General features: G+C 43.4%; 1 protein-coding gene across 7 annotated transcripts in view; it reads left to right on the plus strand.

The window, feature by feature from the left end:
• ppargc1a (peroxisome proliferator-activated receptor gamma, coactivator 1 alpha) overlaps positions 1-22,283 on the plus strand; it is a 725,688-nt gene that overhangs the window by 669,870 nt on the left and 33,535 nt on the right. For 6 of the 7 annotated variants that reach the window (XM_068037464.1, XM_068037512.1, XM_068037492.1 and 3 more), the window contains 5 exons: positions 1,483-2,440; positions 5,414-5,530; positions 18,909-19,029; positions 19,126-19,247; positions 20,379-20,530. In XM_068037464.1, coding sequence (XP_067893565.1) covers positions 1,483-2,440; positions 5,414-5,530; positions 18,909-19,029; positions 19,126-19,247; positions 20,379-20,530 — 1,470 coding nt within the window. The remainder of the gene's footprint in view (positions 1-1,482; positions 2,441-5,413; positions 5,531-18,908; positions 19,030-19,125; positions 19,248-20,378; positions 20,531-22,283) is intronic. The other variant, XM_068037503.1, reaches the window with a different exon arrangement.

The raw sequence follows: 22,283 nt of genomic DNA on the forward strand, positions 1-22,283 counted from the left end.
TTCCTAAAATTTATATGCATTTATGCAAAGTCATACAATAAAAGCTTTCCTAATATTCTAACCTGTGGCAAGTACTTCGAATGACAAAATCACTATAGTATGAAAAACAGTCCTATTTGAGAATTTGGCTGCTCAGTGTTCAGGAATTATAGCCAAGAGGGTTCCATGTGACATTTGACAAGTAGTCTACTAAATCGATCTGAGGAAAGACAGAATAATGAGAAAGACTTCACTTAGCATTCAGTAGGGGTTATTCTCAGACATGTATAAACTGTTGAAAATATAAATACAAATGTGAAAATACACATGTAACTTGTTTGCAATAGAAGCACATTTTTTTAAAAAAGCATTACTTTAGAAAATGTTAAGCATCACTGACATTGTTTATCTGAAATGATTTGCCAACACACTTATTTTTTGTGATATATATTAGCTGTTTGCTACTGAGTATATATGCAGCATGCACATAAGTGGCAAAGAGGTGACAGAGGAACATAGCCCAAATTACATTCTAGTATAGTGTTGCAGTGTAGAGTTTTTGTGCATATATAATGACAGTGCTATAAACTGCTACTTGCTGGCCTTCAGCATTGATAGCCATCTGTCTTTACATACATCTGTTTAGTTTAGTTTAGAGATACAGCACTGAAACAGGCCATTCGGCCTACCGAGTCTGTGCCGACCATCAACCACCCATTTATACTAATGCTACACTAATTCCATATTCCTACCACATCCCCACCTGTCCCTATATTTCCCTACCACGTACCTATACTAGGGGCAATTATTAATGGCCAATTTACCTATCAACCTACAAGTCTTTGGCATGTGAGAGGAAACCGGAGCACCCGGAGGAAACCCACGCAGACACAGGCAGTACCCAGAATTGAACCCGGGTCACTGGAGCTGTGAGGCTGCAGTGCTAACCACTGCGCCACTGTGCCGCCCATGTCACAGTGATTAGCACAACAAAGTATAGGCAATCACAAGAAATGTTTGAATAAATTGACAAGAAATTATTGTATTAGCAATAGTCATTTTGGCAGATATAGAACAATTTTTATAAGTATTCTAAGTGAACCATGCCAAACCATATTTGAATATGTCAAGCAATTTTGCTTATAAACCATATTATAGCTGAGAATTTATTTGTTTTATATGAATGTGTATATATTGCAAATCTGAAGGAAAGACTGTATGATTTATAAAACTCAGACTGCATGAGTAGCACTTCATTTAAATAATGAGCGGCAATGAGCCAGGAACATTGTAATCAAGTCATTTAGAATCTGTTGCACACTGCATTAAATGCAAATTGTGCCGTCAACTGCATACAGCAATGTTGTACTGAATATATCACAATGTGATTTAGCTTTCGACACCTGGTTATTTGAGAATGTACAGTGTTTCAAAATGCTCTTAATTCTAACTGTTTGCCTTCTATCATTGGTGACAAAATATATGTTGTCATTTTTATTTCAGGTCTAACACCACCAACCACTCCTCCACATAAAACTAATCAAGATAATCCATTTAAGACTGCGGTCAAACACAGGTCATCTTGCAATTCCTCAGTGCGTAGTCCACCAACAAAGAAATCACGCTTAAGTGATTCTGTCTCTAACACTCAACTGAGTAGTCTTATAAAGAAGGGTCCTGAACAAACTGAACTATATGCCCAGCTCAGTAAGACTTCAGCTTTATCCAGTGCACTTAGCATTACCCAAAGTGAAGAGAGGAAGGTGAAACGGACAAGCACAAGGCTCTTTGGTGACCATGACTACTGTCAGTTCATAAATGCAAAGGCAGAATCATTAAATACCAGGGTGTTCTGCAAGGAACGAGAACCTAAAGACATTAAACTCCAAGATCACCATTGCAGAGAACCCTTGTCTGGGGAGCACAAACTAAACTTTCTTTCTGCTAATGAAGATCAAGGATATAAGAAGGAAAGTCAGCAGTTGGATATACATCCTTTCAACTACTCTAATATCAGGATACAACTGAAAGACCAAGAGATCCGGGCGGAACTAAACAAGCACTTTGGACATCCAAGTCAAGCCTTTTTTGATGAAGTAGAAGATAAGGCAAGTCATCAAAGAGAAAAAGACTTTTGTCATGAATATTATTCAAAGCTGCCTACTTATCTCAAAGCAGGGATGTCTCTGGATGGCGTGTTTGATAGTGATGATGAAACTGAAAAACTTCTGTATCCATGGGATGGAACACCTGATGGGTTATTGTTAGAAAGACCATGTTCTCGTTCTCTGTCCAGTTCCCCATGCAGCGATTCTGTCTACTCACCAAAGACTTATGCACCTTCTCAAAGAACAGTCAGGGCAAGGTCTAGATCTAGTTCTTACCCCAGACGTAGAGCTTATTCTCGCTCCCCATATTCTCATTCCAGATCAAGATCTCCATACTGTAGATCCTCTTCTAGGTAAGTAAACAAATCCTTCAGCTAATTTGGGTTCCTGGAATGTATTGTATTTATAGAAGTATTTTAGATGAATCACACCAAAACCTGTATGAAAACATTTTGTTCTCATATTTTACCATCACCATTTTAATTCTATTTTTACAGTTGAATTATTAAAATTGAACAATTTAATTTTTCTTCCTGTGATAATGTTCAGACGTTAGTAATGTAACATTACTCTTTTGTATGGTAAAGATGCAATACCTATAGTTTTAGTTTAGTTTAGAGATACAGCACTGAAACATGCCCTTCGGCCCACCGAGTCTGTGCCGACCATCAACCACCCATTTATACTAATCCTACACTAATCCCATATTGCTACCACATCCCCACCTGTTTCTATATTTCCCTACCACCTACCTATACTAGGGACAATTTATAATGGCCAATTTACCTACCGACCTGCAAGTCTTTTGGCTTGTGGGAGGAAACCGGAGCACCCGGAGAAAACCCACGCAGACACTGGGAGGACTTGCAAACTCCACACAGGCAGTACCCAGAATTGAACCCGGGTCGCTGGAGCTGTGAGGCTGCGGTGCTAACCACTGCGCCACTGTGCAGTTGGTCTATTTTCCTGTTTCCAATGACTGGCTGAAGAGTTTCTGTTGGAACTTGGACAAACTCATTGTCGCCATCTCAGCTTGCTGTTATTAGTCGTAGAGATATAGCCAGTAAAATCTAGTCCTATCCACACTGTGATCATCGATTGATTGGATATCAGGAGTAATGATTACAGCTTATAACCTTATTCTTGAAGGAACAGGAATCTAACTATGCACCAGAAATCAATTTGCAACATTCCACACCCAGCAAGTGGCGGGAAGCTGATTTCCTTCGTGCATTGAATGTCGCCAAATTGGAAATCCCTTTGATCTCATTGCATAAAGCACTCAGGGGAAATCTTCCCTTTAGGTTTGGGAAAGAAAGAAGATTATATGCAGCACTAACCACCACATATTGTAATGTTAGTTTGCTGGACAGAAAAACAGAAAATATTAATTTTAGTTGGTGATAGTATTAACAGCGACCAGTAAATCTACTGCCATCTTTCTTGGGGAAATAAACATCTGTTTTCATTTAAGATCAATGTTATTAAAACATTATTTACATTGTCATGAATTATTCATCTGACCTCAAGACCTGTTCTGGGAACTCAGGTATTGTTAAGAATTGGTTTCACTTATGCCGTCAGAGAGGTCACTTTCTTTTGCTGGGAAGGCACATGATCGCTAAGCCGGATAGTGTAATTTTTGTATTCTGAAGCGATATGATATTTTGTAACAATGTATGTCATTAAAGCAGAGCCATTTATCAGCACAGCATAGCCTTAACTGTTACATCTAGGAGAGTTCACTATACAAGTGACATGTTGTGTAGCTATGGCATAACCCAAAAGAATTTGTACTGATAAAATTAACTTGAAACGTCAACATTATATAAATAGCATAAATATAACACAAGTAGGCACTTAGGATAGTTTGCACCATATTTAAGGATAATTGAAGGGGTAAGACACTATATTTGGCTCAATTATTTGTAGTAATGATATGTCACTGTCAAAAATAAACTGCACATTATTTCCTGATGTAGATTGATAATTATTTAAAATGTAATGATTAAAACATGTAAATATTAATTGTATTGCTGTACTCTAGCTATTTAAATTTGAGATTAATAAATCCTGTCTGTTACGCCTGAAGACCCAATAGAAATGTAAGAAATTTGTGTTCACTGCTGCAATGCGTATTTAGCACCGTCAGAGTTGGTTGCTAAAACACTGTGCCATTCGTACTCTGAGAATGATGTAGGTGGTTAAGTTTAACCCCATATATTAACAAGAGTTGTGCTCAAGCAGTAGTAGAGATGACGAGAGAGAGGGAGAGAGACAAGGAGGAAAGGGCATTGAGTGCATGTCATTTAGCCCCGCAAGATTTTATGATGAGCCTGCACATACTACAGTTAAATTAATGACCTTTGCTGAAAAAAATAATTTAATTCATTTATGCACAAACCTTACTGTTATATTTAGAGTGTTTGAGTCTGAGACAGGATGTGAATTGCCTTTTCTTCTGTTCCATTTAAATTAGATATTTTTCTTATTGATTTTTATGGCTACTTGCTGTTCTTGTCCTTGGTTAGCAGTGAATAAGAGCCACAAGCAATATATGGAGATTTCAGAATATAATCTTTATTTTTTCCCCCTAGTTTTCTCCCTTACTCTCCCAAAGATTTCAGTTCCTTGCTGGGATAAGGTACTGATTGCCCTCTAATATCATGCCCAGTCAGCATTCTCTGTATTTGAGCCTGGCCAGTGAATGGCAGCAGGCTATTCTGCCATGAATGGCATTGCAGTTTGAGCCAATCCTTTGCATACATCACCAGCATAATTCACCAGGAATCACAGAAATCACCAAAAAGGGGAATCCTGGTCATTTTTCTCTTTGTTAAACCAGGGGACCCTTATCTTATAGCTGATATAAACTAACTCAACACAGACAAAGGATTGAATTTACTTCTCCTGGTGTGTATTGCACATCTACCTATGGACCATTGGGAGAACTAGAATATAATTTATATGCAATCTTGTTACAAATTTGTTTTGTTATTTCCCCCCACTCTGTTCGATGCTCCTCCCATCATGTCATGATGTCCCCTAGACTAGAGGCAATCTTTGCTGTATGCCTTTGTCAGTTCTGCTGAGTAACAAGTTAGCTAAAAGATGTACCAACATTTCTCAGCCTTCTGATGTGAAAGTACTGAGACTCTGCTCAGTATCTCCCTTGATGGTTTGGCTGTGCATGTGAAGCATTAAACCCATGCCCTGCTTTCCAATGGGTTAGTAAATGCTGAAGAGATGTCAATTTTCATACCTTAGTATAATTTTTTTATCAGTATTATTTTCAGTGATCATATATTATTTATCTTGCTTTATAGATCACATCACTACTATGATTCAGGGTGCAGTAGGGTACAACACAGATCTCGTGGAAGCTCTTGCTCATGTTCAAGGTCACGCTCCAGGTCACCTTACAGCCGTTATAGTAGACCCAGGTGAGGGAATATAATAGTGTAGGATCTTTTAATGCATTCTATTAAACCAAACTTTATCAAATACACTTCCCTCCTGATGTCAAAGCAATAAGATACATTAATATTTCACTGAGATTTTCAGGTAGGTACTTACCCTGTTAAATGTTTTTTAAAAAGTTGGTTTCCTTATTAATATCAGAGTTAATCAGGTGATCCATAGTTGCCTGAATGTCTAACTTATTTGTCTGAAATTATTAAAAGTAGATTCCATTATCCATGTTCACACACAGCCTATTGTTATCAGCTGTATCCAGGGCACAGTGTAAGCGTCGTACCAAGTTACAAAGTTACAGGAAGTCCTTGGTACTTAATTGATTGAGAAGAACAGTGGACCATGATATATCTTCCTTACCCACCCAATGTACTGCTGCTGATTTTCCCACTTACCTTTGATCCTGATTCATCAACCATACTTCTGATACCTTCTCAATTCCTTGATGCCAAGATGCCTCTGCTACCATATGTGCCTCTGAGTTCTCTCACTTCATAGTCCCTACATGTGTGCACCTGGCTGTCCTGTTTTACACTATTAGGTGTGCCTCAAGGCTCCCACCTCCTACTTCACTTTACAAAATAGTGATCTCGAGCAAGAAAGAGATTTGTCAATCTATTAGTAGGCATGTCTATAACAGCCACTTTCGTGGTGTGAAAGCAGTCTGTTCTCACTGCCTCAGAGCTTTAGGGAAATCAGGGTAGCCTTGATATCTAGCTCACTGTGGGAGCAGAAGGAGGCAATAGAGTAAACAGGAGGACAAATTTTGGAATACATAGAACAGGCAGGAGGGAAAAACAAAAGAGCTACTCTATTGAGAAAGTGTTTCAAGTACTCCTCATGCCAGCAGGCAGCAGCTAGATGCTTCATGTATGCAGGTAGCTGTTTGTGTTCAGTTCTGGTAAAAATTTGGTCTCTCTAGTGGGTGCAAACATCTGATGTGAAAGACATCTGAACAGTTTGAACCCAGGTCCCAGTAAATATACATCCAGTATAGAAAACAGTCCATAGTATTTCCTAATTGGCATTATGTTATTAATCTTGTTAGGAGAAACTATGGGGTATTAATGCTTCAGGAAAAAGGTGCAATAAATGATGTGTTTCTAAAGTTTGAAATTTCAGTGCATTGTTGACACAAAGTAAAGGGAACTTTGAAATAAAAACAGAAAATGTTGGAAACACTCAGCAGGTCACCCAGCATCTGTGGAAAGAGAAAGATCGGATTAATGTTTCGGGTCTTGCCCGTCCTTTGTCAGAACCCCTACCTTCCTTTCTCGATAGATGCTGCATTACTTGCTGAGTATTTCCAGTGTTTTCTGCACCTTACTGCACCTATTTCTGTTTTTATTTCAGTCTTCCAGTATTATGCTTTTCGTAAAGGGAACTTTGCTAGGCATTCAACCTATCACATACACAATGCTGATACTGGGTCCCAAACGTGAAAAATGATGAATTCCTCAGCACTGATATCCCTCATGTTGAACACACAAACTCATCAAAACATAAAATATTAAAGGATTGGTTCAAATGTTGATGTCAGGGAGCAAAGTTGCTGTGTTACTTCAGGACACCAGTGAAACTGCTGCTTTGTAAGTTGGTGATGGGTTTCTGCTGGTTCAGCACCTTAACTTAAATTATGAGAAAGTGCTGTGAAGATTAATTGAAGTTTTTTTCACAGGTTATTTTCTGTCCTGTGTAACTGACCTACTTGTGTAGTGTTTGATCAATACTGTATATTTCACAGTGACAATATGATTAAATGTGCTTTGCTGTGATGGGAAAATTACAGTTTTAATGCATTACATGTAGACCCTAGATAGAAGGTGCTAAAACAACTCCTAGTATTTGATTTACAATAGCGAGTACCTGACGAGTGCAGTAATACTGCTTGTTAGTATTCCAACACATGGGCCAGTGGAAGGTAGAATGAAGCTTCAAACCTGTGGTTTCATGCTCAGTAAATGACTAACAGCTGGATGGTCAGCTGGAGGCAGCCAGTTAGAAGCTAGGCATTTTAAATGGGGATAGCGGGAAATACAACCGTACAAATTAGGAGCAGAAGTCGGCCATTTGGCCCCTCTAGCCTGCTCCGCCATTCAATAAGATCATGGCTGATCTGTTTGTGCCTCGAATTCCACACTCCCATCTACCCCTGATAACCTTTGATTCCCTTGCCTAACAAGAATCTTTCTACCTCTGCCTTAAAAATATTCAATGACCCTGTCTCCAACATTTTCTGAGGCAGGGAGTTCCAAAGTCGCACAACCCCCAGAGAAAAATTTCTCGTCATTGCTGTCCTAAAAGGGCGACCCCTAATTTTAAAACAGTGTCCCCTAGTTCTGGACTCACTCACAAGAGGAAACATCCTTTCCACATCCACCTTGTCAAGACCGTTCAGGATTTTATAAACGTCAATCAAGTCTCCCCTCACTCTTCTAAACTCCAGTGAAAACAAACCCAGTCTGTCCAACCTTTACTCACAAGACAACCTGCTCATTCCAGGTATCAATCTCGTAAACCTCCTCTGAACCGCCTCCAACACATTTACATCCTGCCTTAAATAAGGAGACCAAAACTGCACACAGTCTTTTGAGATGTGATTTCACCAATGCCCTGTATAACTGAAGCATAACATCCTTACTTTTATTTTCAATTCCTCTCGTAATAAAGGTTAGCATTCCATTAGCCTTCTTTATGACTTGCTGTACCTGCATACTAACTTTTTGTGACTCATGCGCTAGAACACTTAGATCCCTCTGCACCTCGGAATTCTGCAGTCGTTCTCCGTTTAAGTATACTCTTTTTTATTCTTCCTGCCAAAGTGAACAACTTCACGTTTTCCCACATTATACTCCATGTGCCAGATCTTTGCCCATTCATTCAACCTATCTATGACGCTCTGCAACCTCCTTTGTCCTCTTGACAACATATCTTCCTACCTATTTTTGTGTCATCTGCAAATTTAGCTACCATGCCATTGCTCCCCTCATCTAAGTCATTGATATAAATTGCAAAAAGTTGAGGACTCAGCACAGACCCCTGCAGGACCCCACTTGTCACATCTTGCTGATCAAAAAAGGACCCATTTATGCATACTCTCTGTTTTCTGCCAGCCAGCCAATCTTCTATCCATGCTAATATGTTATCCCCTACACCATGAGCTCCTACTTTGAGCAATAACCTTTTATGTGGAACCTTGTCCAATGCCTTCTGGAAATCCAAGTACAGTACATCAACAGGCTCCTCTTTAACCACAGTGCATCTTACTCCTTCAAAAAACTCCAATAAATTGGTTAAACATGATTTCCCTTTCACAAAACCATGCAGACTATTCCTGGTTACCTTGAGTTTTTCTAAGTGCCCAGCTACAGCCTCCTTAATGATCGATTCTAACACCTTCCCCATGACAGATGTCAAGCTAACTGGCATATAGTTACCTGTTCTGCCTCCACCCACTTCTTGAACATAAGGGTTATATTTGCTACTTTTCAGTCTGATGGAACCTTTCCAGAATCTAGCAAATTTTGAAAAATTAACACCAACGCATCTACTACCCCATTAGCCACCTCTTTTAAGACCTAGGATGAAGCCCATCAGGACCCGGGGACTTGTCAGCCTGCAGCTCCATCGGTTTGCTCAGTACCGCTTCCCTGGTGATTGTAATTTCACCAAGTTCCTCTCTTCCTTCCACCTCCTGATTTACAGCTATTACTGGAATGTTTTTTGTATCCTCTATAGTGAAGACAGAACCAAAATATTTGTTCACTTCATCTGCCATTTCCTTATCTACTATTAACTCCCCATTCTCAGTCTCTAGAGAACCAACACTCACTCTACTTACTCTTTTCCTTTTTAAATACCTGTAGAAACTCTTGCTATCCATTTTTACATTTCTATCTAGCTTCCTCTCATACTCTAATTTCTTTCTCCTTATTAATCTTTTAGTCATTCTCTGGCGTTCTTTATATTCTGACCAATCATCTGACCTTCCACTCATCTTTGCGCAATTATATGCTTTTTCCTTAAGTTTGATGCTTTCCTTAACTTCTTTAGTTAACCACAGATGGTGGGTCCTCCCCTTAGAAATTTTCTTTATAGGGAATATACTTACCCTGAGTATTCTGAAATATCCCCTTGAATGTCTGCCACTGCTTCTCTATTGATCTATCTCCTAGCCTAGTAACCCAGTTCACTTCAGCGAGCTCAGCTTTCATACCCACATAGTTGCCCTTATTTAAGTTTAAAATACTAGTCTCAGACCCACACTTCTCTCTTTCAAACTGGATGTAAAATTCAATCATATTGTGGTCACTGCTACATAGAGGTGTCTTTACTCTGAGGTTATTAATTAATCCTGTCACATTACAAAGTCTAATATAACCTGCTCTCTGGTTGGTTCCAGAACGTGCTGCTCTAAGAAACTATCTCGAAAGCATTCAATGAACTCCTCATCCAGGCTACTGTTGCCAATCTGATTTTTCCAGTTTATAAGTAGATGAAAATCACCCATGATTATTGCCGTCCCTTCATCACAAGCACCCAATATTCCTTCTTGTATACTTCGTCCTACATTGTGGTTACTGTTAGGGGGCCTGTAGACCACTTCCACTAGTGACTTCTTTCCCCTTGTTTTCCACATCTCCACCCAAACTGATTTTACATCCTGATCTCCTGAACCAAGGTCATCTCTAACTATTGCACCATTGCCATCCTTGATTAACAGTGCTACCCCTCCACCTTTGCCTAGCTTCCTATTCTTCTTGAATGTCATATACCCCTCAATAGTCAGGACCCAATCCTTGTCATCCTGCAGCCACGTCTCCATCATGGTAATCAGATCATATTTATCTACTTCAGTGTGCGCTATCAGTTCGTCTATGTGCTATGTGCATTCAGATACAGAGCCTTTAGTTTTGTCTTTTTGTTATCTTTGTAGCATCTAATCTTGAATAATGGTGTGGTCTTCGGCTTTTTCTCTCTGTCCCTTCCTGCCATTCTCTGTCCAAAATTTCCGATATTACTATTCTGCTCTCCTGACGACTCTACCCCTTGGTTAGTTACATACTCAGGTTTGATCCCTCACCGCCACCACCCCCCCCCCCCTTAGAGTCATAGAGAGATACAACACTGAAACAGGCCCTTCGGCCCAGCGTGTCTGTGCCGACCAACAACCACCCACCTCCTTGTTTAGTTTAAAGCCCTCTCTGCTTCCCTAGTTATATGGTTTGGTAGAACACTGGTCCCAGCACGGTTCAGGTGCAGACTGTGCCAAAGGAACAGCCCTCGCTTTCCCCAGTACTGGTGCCAGTGCCCCATGAACCAAAACCCACTTCTCCCACACCAGTCTTGAGCCACGTATTCATTTCACTAATCTTATGTGCCCTCTGCCAATTCGCACGCGGCTCAGGTAATAATCCAGAGATTATTACCCTTGAGGTTCTGCTTTTCAATTTGGTGCCTAGCTCCTCATACTGTCCAAGCAGAACCTTTTTCCTAGTCCTACCTATGTCACTGGTACCTACATGGACCATGACAACTGGATCCTTCCCCTTCCACTCCAAGCTCCTGTCCAGCCCTGAGCAGATGTTCTGAACCCTGGCACTAGGTAGGCAACACAGCGTTCTGGACTCACGCTCTTAGCTGCACAGAACAGTATCAATCCCCCTCACTATACTATCCCCTACTACCACTCCATTCCTTTGTGATCCCTCCACTTGAATGGCTTCCTGTACCACAGCGCCATGGCCAGTCTGCTCACCCACGTGTTTGACAATTGCAAAGTCTGAGGCGCCTCCACTACTGTCTGCTTGGTCCCTTTACCTGCCTCAGTCATGGTCACATCTTCCTGTCCCTCACTGCTGATCAAAATAGATGACCCTGTTCTAAGAGGTGTGACTGCCTTCTGGAACAAGTGACCAGGTATTTCTCCCCGTCCCTTATGTTGCGCAGCGTTTGCAGTTCAGCTTCCAGATCAATAATCCTGATCCGGAATTTCTCTGCTGCTTACACTTTCTGCAGACTTGTTTGTCCTGGAAAGCCTTGGCATTCAAAAGCTCCCACTTACCACAGTTGCAACATGACACCTCTCCTGCCATTGTTATTTATGCTATTAGTTAACTTACTTTCTTTCAAGATGGCTCCTGGGCTGGAAGCTCCCTAGGAAGCTCCCTTGCTGTTCAACTCTATCCATGGCCATCTGCTCCCATCCCTAACGTTTTCTCCCCCAATCTGCCCTCTTAAACTGTTTAAATTCCCCTGGCTCTTTAAATCAGTTCATTTTAGCCCTATCTAAAAGTTAACAGTTAGTTTAGTGTATGTTACCTGGGCCCACTGCCCTCCCCCAGCCACACCTGCTCTTTGTTTTCTCAATGAAATTGATCCGGATGAAACTGACGAGCACAGCTGCCGATACTTCAATCTCCGATCCTGCTGTCTTCACAGTCCAGAGTGTCTGCAGCCACGGCATGCGGTAAGTCCATTGAGGTGAAGAAGGAGCTGCGGGACCCGAGAGAAGTCCTGTGAAAAGGTGCCCCGAACACCCAAAACATCCACGAACGGCCCCCCCGGCCGCAACTTCAAAGCGCCCGTGGGAGATGGCTCGGAGAGCATCTGCAGCGCACTGTCGGCAATGCTGCATGCCTTTATTTAAACCACTGCAAAAAAAAACCCTTAGCAAATGTAATCACCTCTAAGTCTGCCAAATGATGCTTCACCTCCCGAAGGACGTGGATGAGCTTTCCGGACGTCGATGGTGGGCACTGAGGAAATGGCTTATTACCTGCACCAGATTCCACCCCCCCTCCCCCCCCCTTTACCCCCCTTCCACCCCCCCCACCCCCGTCCCCTTCCCTGCTCCACCCTCTCAGCTCACCCCCTCACAACCCCGTCCCAGCCCGCCCCCCCCTCGCACCATCTTCACCCCGCACCCCCTTCCCCTGCACCCCCCCCCCACCCCCTCCCTCCACCCCTCCCCCTTGCATCCCCTCCTCCCACCGGCACCATCCTACACCTGTGTAGGGGCCCCAACAACCCCACTGCCTTGTGGGCGTCTCGGGAGAGACCAAGGCTAAGGGAGTAAACCCTAACAGAAAATCCAGAGCGGAACCCCGTAGGCGGTCATGTGCCACCTTTGGCATGTTTCCGGCAGTTCCTGCAGCCATACTGGTGCCAAACGTCGTGTCCTGCACTCCTTTGGACCCCACCAGAAAGGCCGAGAGGGGGGTTTTGACGACTGGGCAACTCTCAACCTCCATAAATTTGCCCAGGCATGCGCCATGGAGAGGTCACTCCATAGTTGCCTCACAGCGACTGAAACAACACGGAAGGCAGCAGTTACGGGTTATAAGTCCAGATAAATTGGCGTAGAAACTGGGCGCCACGGGTTGCCTTTGTCGGTGGGAGAGGTCATTGCACCTCACTGGACAGCTACCGCCCGCCTCAAACCGGGCAGCCCCCGGTCAATAAGGTTCTGTCCCGCCACAGTCTGCCTGCTTCAATGGGTGCTTGGAGCTCAGGGTCATTGCCCGAAAGGTGGACTGATACACCGCACCAAACAACATGAAAAAAGGAAAGAAGGTACCAGCCCTTCGCTTTGCAAGCTGGAACGTCAGAACTATGTGTCCTGGCCTGTCGGAAGACCTTACACAAATCAACGATTCTCGGAAGACCGCCATCATTAACAACGAGCTCAGTAGACTCAATGTGGACATTGCAGCACTTCAGGAGACTCGCCTCCCCGCGAGTGGCTCTCTAGCAGAGCAAGACTACACCTTCTTCTGGCAGGGCAGGGATCCTGAAGAACCAAGACAGCATGGAGTGGGCTTCGCCATCAGAAACTCCTTGCTCAGCATGATAGAGCCTCCCTCAAATGGCTCGGAACGCATACTGTCCATCCGACTGCTCACCACCTCTGGTCCAGTACACCTACTCAGCATCTATGCTCCAACACTCTGTTCCGCACCTGAAGCTAAAGACCAGTTCTATGAACAACTCCATAACATCATTAGCAGCATCCCCAACACCGAACACCTATTCCTGCTGGGGGACTTTAATGCCAGGGTTGGGGCCGACCATGACTCATGGCCCTCCTGCCTTGGGCGCTATGGCGTTGGAAGGATGAATGAGAACGGGCAGAGACTGCTTGAGTTGTGTACCTATCATAACCTCTGCATCACCAACTCGTTCTTTCACACTAAACCCTGTCACCAGGTTTCATGGAGGCACCCAAGATCACGTCGTTGGCACCAGCTAGACCTCATTGTCACAAGGCGAGCCGCCTTAAACAGTGTTCAAATCACACGCAGCTTCCACAGTGCGGACTGCGACACCGACCACTCCCTGGTGTGCAGCAAGGTTAGACTCAGACCAAAGAAGTTGCATCATTCCAAGCAGAAGGGCCACCCGCGCATCAACACGAGCAGAATTTCTCACCCACAGCTGTTACAAAAATTTCTAAATTCACTTGTAACAGCCCTTCAAAACACTCCCACAGGGGATGCTGAGACCAAGTGGGCCCACATCAGAGACGCCATCTATGAGTCAGCTTTGACCACCTACGGCAAAAGTGCGAAGAGAAATGCAGACTGGTTTCAATCTCATAATGAAGAGCTGGAACCTGTCATAGCCGCTAAGCGCATTGCACTTTTGAACTACAAGAAAGCCCCCAGCGATTTAACATCCGCAGCACTTAAAGCAGCCAGAAGTACTGCACAAAGAACAGCTAGGCGTTGCGCAAACGACTACTGGCAACACCTATGCAGCCATATTCAGCTGGCCTCAGACACCGGAAACATCAGAGGAATGTATGATGGCATGAAGAGAGCTCTTGGGCCAACCATCAAGAAGATCACCCCGCTCAAATCTAAATCGGGGGACATAATCACTGACCAACGCAAACAGATGGACCGCTGGGTTGAGCACTACCTAGAACTGTACTCCAGGGAGAATGCTGTCACTGAGACTGCCCTCAATGCAGCCCAGCCTCTACCAGTCATGGATGAGCTGGACATACAGCCAACCAAATCGGAACTCAGTGATGCCATTGATTCCCTAGCCAGCGGAAAAGCCCCTGGGAAGGACAGCATTACCCCTGAAATAATCAAGAGTGCCAAGCCTGCTATACTCTCAGCACTACATGAACTGCTATGCCTGTGCTGGGACGAGGGAGCAGTACCCCAGGACATGCGCGATGCCAACATCATCACCCTCTATAAAAACAAAGGTGACCGCGGTGACTGCAACAACTACCGTGGAATCTCCCTGCTCAGCATAGTGGGGAAAGTCTTTGCTCGAGTCGCTCTGAACAGGCTCCAGAAGCTGGCCGAGCGCGTCTACCCTGAGGCACAGTGTGGCTTTCGTGCAGAGAGATCGACTATTGACATGCTGTTCTCCCTTCGTCAGATACAGGAGAAATGCCGTGAACAACAGATGCCCCTCTACATTGCTTTCATTGATCTCACCAAAGCCTTTGACCTCGTCAGCAGACGTGGTCTCTTCAGACTACTAGAAAAGATCGGATGTCCACCAAAGCTACTAAGTATCATCACCTCATTCCATGACAATATGAAAGGCACAATTCAACATGGTGGCTCCTCATCAGAGCCCTTTCCTATCCTGAGTGGTGTGAAACAGGGCTGTGTTCTCGCACCCACACTTTTTGGGATTTTCTTCTCCCTGCTGCTTTCACATGCGTTCAAATCCTCTGAAGAAGGAATTTTCCTCCACACAAGATCAGGGGGCAGGTTGTTCAACCTTGCCCGTCTAAGAGCGAAGTCCAAAGTACGGAAAGTCCTCATCAGAGAACTCCTCTTTGCTGACGATGCTGCTTTAACATCTCACACTGAAGAATGCCTGCAGAGTCTCATCGACAGGTTTGCGTCTGCCTGCAATGAATTTGGCCTAACCATCAGCCTCGAGAAAACGAACATCATGGGGCAGGATGTCAGAAATGCTCCATCCATCAATATTGGCGACCACGCTCTGGAAGTGGTTCAAGAGTTCACCTACCTAGGCTCAACTATCACCAGTAACCTGTCTCTAGATGCAGAAATCAACAAGCGCATGGGTAAGGCTTCCACTGCTATGTCCAGACTGGCCAAGAGAGTGTGGGAAAATGGCGCACTGACACGGAACACAAAAGTCCGAGTGTATCAGGCCTGTGTCCTCAGTACCTTGCTCTACGGCAGCGAGGCCTGGACAACGTATGCCAGCCAAGAGCGACGTCTCAATTCATTCCATCTTCGCTGCCTTCGGAGAATACTTGGCATCAGGTGGCAGGACTATATCTCCAACACAGAAGTCCTTGAAGCGGCCAACACCCCCAGCTTATACACACTACTGAGTCAGCGGCGCTTGAGATGGCTTGGCCATGTGAGCCGCATGGAAGATGGCAGGATCCCCAAAGACACATTGTACAGCGAGCTCGCCACTGGTATCAGACCCACCGGCCGTCCATGTCTCCGTTATAAAGACGTCTGCAAACGCGACATGAAATCGTGTGACATTGATCACAAGTCGTGGGAGTCAGTTGCCAGCATTCGCCAGAGCTGGCGGGCAGCCATAAAGACAGGGCTAAATTGTGGCGAGTCGAAGAGACTTAGTAGTTGGCAGGAAAAAAGACAGAGGCGCAAGGGGAGAGCCAACTGTGCAACAGCCCCAACAAACAAATTTCTCTGCAGCACCTGTGGAAGAGCCTGTCACTCCAGAATTGGCCTTTATAGCCACTCCAGGTGCTGCTTCACAAACCACTGACCACCTCCAGGCGCGTATCCATTGTCTCTCGAGATAAGGAGGCCCAAAAGAAGTTAACTTACTTTAATTACTTTCTTAATTACTTTCTTAATTAACTTTCTCACTGTTTCCCAATCTACTAAACTTAACTAGTATTAGTAAATAAAACCGTACAATTTGTAAAATTACAAAGGGAAAACTGAAAGTATTTGTTAACCTGTACTCCCATATGCAATCCTTTGTGGCTAGCGACAAAGCAGCAGAGGCCAATTGTCTGTTACTCTTTCTACTGGATAATAGGGAATTTTCCGCATCCAGAGGGCGGTGACGCTCAATCATTAAATATATTTAAAACTGAGATTGATAGATTTTTGGACATTAAGGATAATGTCATGCAGGCCCTCCACCTGCCAAGAATGAGGCACACATTATTTCGTCACATGAACATTAAAACTTAAAATTGCTGCTGGGAAGAAAAGAGGGCCTATCACAAGGAATTGCCAGGCACCTCGCCAGAAAGACCTTTTTTGCATAGTAACAGACAGTACTTGGAACGGACAAATGGGCCACTCCCTGCTCCAATTTAATCCACCATGGACTTTTGATTACCAGACGTTGAAGGTGGAGAGGCTAGCATTCCAGGTTAACTGCTAAGATGGCCAAATACACAATGGTCAGACCAGTTTAGACACATGACTAACTGTTGGAGTTTTTTTGAATTTGAACTTGGCACAGAGTTTTAAAACTCAGAAAGCTCTTTGCTCCTGGACTGAAAAGACCTCTTTCCTGTCTGCTCCCATCTCTTTATCATGGAACTGAAGACCCATTGAAGACACATGAACCTGAAGAGAGAAAAGTCTCCTACAGTGAACAAGGTTTAAGAAGAATACTGGGCCCTAACGCAAAGCTAGACTATTTATAAAAGGACTACAGTGAGCTTGAAGCACAGTAAACAAGAAACTCTTCTGATATTGCCTCAAACCCCTCTACTTTATTTTTCTTCTCTTTTCTGTCCCTGTTTGCATGTGTGTATCGCGTGTGCATGCCAGCGTGGGTGCATCGTATATCCGTAGGTGTTAACCTTATTAGAGTTTAAGTTTTAATAAATTTCACTTTTCTTCTTTAAGCCTGAGAAAACCTGATTGTGCTCATTTCTTTGCCTTATAATTGGTAAGTGGTGAACAAGGATTCACCAAGTAGGAGCTCAAAACACAGGGTTTAAAATTAAACCCTGTTACAATAAGACCAGGTGAAGACTAAAAGGGACTCCTAGGCACCTTTCTCACCTGGTTGTAACAGTATCAAGGGATATTTGGATAGGGCGGGAAAGTTTAGTTGAGGTAGAAGATCAGCCATGATCTTATTGAATGGTTAAGCAAACTCAAGGGGCCTATGCCCGCTCCTATTTGCTATATTCTTACGTTCTTAGGTCTGAGAAAAGCGAATCCCAAAGGTCCAGGACCAGGTCTTAGGAACTGAAATTCCTAAAGTCCCACTCCAATACCAACAAGAAGCTCCAGCCCCTAGTTTGGACCAATTCTGGTCCCATTGCAAATTCCAGGGATGGGGTCATTTGCTTAAAGTGGGTAGGCACTTGTGGCATTAATGACCTGGGGGAGAGAGACAGGAATCTGTGTGGCACTTCGTCATTTTGCTGGAGAGGAGGCAGGTAATTCGGGCTGAAGATTGCAGGAATGCTGAAGAGAAAACTTAGTTTACTGACAGCAGTCTGAAAATGGACAGCATGGATTCCATTTTCACCAGGGTAAAATTGTGCTAAGCCACGTGTGTCATGTTCCAAGACCCAATCATTTTGGAGCTTTAATCTCTGAGCCATACAGATGAGTGTAAGTAGAACCCACTTGGAGGATTGGTGGTGGGAGAGAGATTCACCAGACCAAGCAAGCAGGCTGGACTTCCAAACCTGGTCATTTTTTTTTTAACAGGAAGTTTTCGCATTGCCCCCCTTATACAAGGGGCTGAAGGGAGCTGTAAATGGGGCATGTAAAAGGGTGAGCTTGGCACCTCCTCTTACTAGCTGGTGGGCACCAGAGTTTCAGGCAGCATAGGATAAGCAGGCACCAAGGATGCTCCTCTAATTGTATGGATGCCCACCACTTCTGTGCAAATGAAATCCCTTCCCACTGTTGCCACAAATTCTGGCAGGGTCAGTGCTGGTCACTATCACAAGCTAATTGCCAAGATTGTAGCTTGTAAACTTTCGCTACAGCCTTTCGAGGAAAAAAACCACATTGCAAAAGCTGCTAAATATTTTAAAGGCCACACTAAAGATTTATCCCCAGGAATTTCCTCAGGCGTCTTCCGCTCCATAGCTATAACTTTACCATACCTTTAGTGGAAACCACGTTTATGCTTGTAAACGAGGCTGCCATTCCAAGTTATATTGGCTGAGTAGAAGAAGTCCCAAGGAAGTTCACTCCCACTGAGTATCTAAATCCAGTTTTGAAACATACTTTGTTATCTAAGATTCAGTAAGAACTGTTTTTGGAAAGGGAAAAGACCATTAATGTCAAATGCGGCCTGTTTCTATACAAAACACTGCATGCAAATTTTTACTGAACATTTTTCATGTTTTTGTTACAAACTAAATTTCTTCAGATATGACAGTTATGAAGAATATGAAAATGAAAGGCTGAAGAGGGAGGAATATCGAAGAGACTATGAGAAACGTGAATTTGAAAGAGCAAAGCAAAGGGAGCGACAAAGACAAAAGGCAATTGTAAGCACTGTAGTTTTTTTTTTGTAATTTAGAAATGCTGTAAATGTAAGAAGCATGACTTTTTGGCTTACAAAGATATTTTTAAAATCTCTGCAGGAGGAACGCCGTGTTATTTATGTGGGAAAAGTCAGGGGTGACATAGCCCGTACGGAACTGAAGAGGCGCTTTGAAGTTTTTGGTGAAATCGAAGAATGCACTGTCCATTTGCGTGAAGATGGGTAAAGTTACAAATGGCTACATTTCATATAGTAAATGTGCTCCTCAATATCCAAAATCTGTCTTTTATATAGTAGATAATAGACTGAGTGTAGAATCTCAGACATAGTTTAAACGGAATGGAACTGGAAGGGTGTCCATAATTGTAGAGTGTTAGTGGGACCGATATTGACTTGCGAGTGACTAATTGGCAGAGCATGCTCTCTGGTCATACTGTGCTATTGGCTTCATTTACATCAAGCTGGTGAGATATGGGGCACCAAATGGGCCTTCTGGTACAGCTTGCCAGATTAAGGCTGACCAATATTGAGCTACCTCGACCGCCATCAAGGTAAGTGCGTGGGGTACAATTGTGGATGGGGAGGCCCCGGTGGTTACGGCCCAGATGATTTTTGTGCAGCCTGGAAAAGCACTCCTGCTGCTCTGGGCAACACCAAAATAATATCAACCATACCTTGACTGGGCCTCTTCACCTCCATCACATGTGGAATTGGTTGGAGTGTGCATAGTGCATATTTCAACCATTTCCAATGTAAAATACAATTAGGGTTCTAGGACCTCAACTTGCGCCTTGGAAGTGGGTCTACCACCTGGAATAGGCAGATGTTTTGGGAATCCAGTGGTAGGTTATTTTCAAAATGGCAGCAGTCGCATTGTCAGGGCTAATAAGGCTACTGACCCCATATGGAGGCCATTACTGCCCCATTAATGCCAGTAAAAAACAAATTAAAACCAACCCCAGAGCATGCAGATTAAAAAAAAAAATCTTGGTTATTCAGTTTATCCCATATTCCATGTCACTATTCAAAAAAGAGGGCGTTCTCCCAGCGTCCTGTGCAAAACCCCTCCTTCAATCAACTCAACCAAAAACAGATTAACTGGTTATTCACTTCATTGCTGTTTGTGGGATCTTTCTGTTTCAAAAGTCATTTGCATGTTTGCTTTGACAAAGCACTTCAAAGTGACTCATTGTATGTGAAGCAATTTAAGATGTTTTAATATAGTAGAAAAGCTTCCTTTCTTTATTGTCTGACAAATGGAAGCCCACTAGATTATATTCTCTGTCTAATGTATAATTTGCGAGATTTGCTGCAACGAGTGGCATGCGTTATTTTTCCTCCAATTCTTTCCAGTGACAACTATGGTTTCATCACGTATCGTTACACCTGTGATGCATTTGCTGCCCTTGAGAATGGACACACTTTGCGAAGATCTAATGAGCCCACTTTTGAATTGTGCTTTGGTGGCCGTAGACAGTTCTACAAGTCTAACTATGCAGATCTAGGTGAGATTGCATTACAACACAATATCTCTAGTATTTTCAAAGACAATACAGACATCTGAAATAAACGTGGTTTTGAATCACTATTGTTTTCATGCAGTTTGATTTAATTATTCATAAATGTATGTTCAGCCAATGCCATCAAATTCTTACATTTGCATTAAAAAATCATGAGTGGCTAGAAATTTCTGCAACATTACATCCTGGGCAAAAATTGTCTTATACCTAGGCTTGGCATGTGTCAAAACTTGACTCACCTGGTGAGTGCACTTACAAATGTTAGCAGGCAGGATCTTAGAATGCCATAAAAATCAAACAGTAATTTAATGTTAACTAATTTCAGCAGGGCTAAGTTTTCACTTATCAGACAAGATTTAGGAAAAGCACATTATGCTACGCTGTTGGGCAAGAATAACTCTGATAACACTAGGAAAATGAATTATTTTTATATCAGAGACGAAGGAGAAGACTGTCTTCTATAGCCCTAGGAACAAAAGAAGGGTTCTAGGTAAAGTGAAACCTTAATGGCTAATTAAGGATATTCATAGAGAAATGAACCCCCAAAAAGTATTCAATTAAGTATAAAAGGTTTATTTGTCAAGGAACTAAGGATAAGTATAAAAATCCACTGGCAATAACTAAAACTGTTATTAGGAATATGAATAATCAATGTATTGATCACAAGACTTTTGTTGGGAGTCAGAGAACAAACAAGGACCCCATAGGTTCTTTGAGGGATTGCCAATATTTGAGGATAAAGATATGCCTAATATGTAAAATAGATTGGGGCTGAAAATTTGTGCCTCTAGCAGTGCAATTCCAGCACAGGAGTACAGCAGATGGGCAAGAAATTGTGCCAGGACCTGGAAATGCAGGGTCCTTGCCTCTGCCAGGGCTACAGATCCGGAATCCCTAAGTCACTGCTTGAAGTTTCTGAGATGATCTGTTGGCACGAAACCTCAGTCCACAGTCCATCCCAAACATGGCCCCTGATGTCAGAGAAGGTGGGTGCACAGAAATTTCCTTGCCTAGCCTGTACACCCAGCCCAATGACATGACAGACCTAGGGTCCAGTCCTGTGTTCTGGTCTCTACCCCCAAAGGAAATTAAGGCATTGTGAGGAAATTAGCCCTCTTGTGGAGCAGAAGAAATTTTTAAAAATGATAGGGTCACTGATGGCGACATGTTTAGATAGAGGATCTGGATCGGCGCAGGCTTGGAGGGCCGAAGGGCCTGTTCCTGTGCTGTAATTTTCTTTGTTCTTTGTTCTTTGATAGGGTCACTGGCTGAAGAACTTGTGGCTGTCCAGCACTGCATTACCCATGCTCCCTCTCCTGGCTGTTGCCTACTTAATTCAGATCAAATAGGTAGATTTCAGGCCTATTTAGATTAGGGAAGTGAATGCATTGATGTGTGCCAGACATAATGGTTAGGATTTTGTCTTGGCGAAGGGGGTCTTGACCACTGGCAAAAGCGCCAGCAAGACTCCCACATCGCCATCTCTGGGGAAGGCCCGGATCAAGTTCCAATTAGGCACTAAAGTAGACAGCGGTAGGCCTATCCCAGGATCAAGGACCATGGTGGCGGAAGTCTTGCCTGCTGAGAGCTGTCGGCCAATCAGAGATTGGCAGCTCTTTAACTGAGCAGCGCCACCGTGGAGGCAGTGGCTGCTGCTGGTACTTGACTCACCTGAGGTCCTGGAACCAGGCCACAGGGAAATCAACGTCGGAGGGGTTTTGCGGGGTGGGGTTTGTGG

Source organism: Heterodontus francisci, chromosome 1, assembly GCF_036365525.1.
Source record: "Heterodontus francisci isolate sHetFra1 chromosome 1, sHetFra1.hap1, whole genome shotgun sequence".
NCBI lineage: Eukaryota > Metazoa > Chordata > Chondrichthyes > Heterodontiformes > Heterodontidae > Heterodontus > Heterodontus francisci.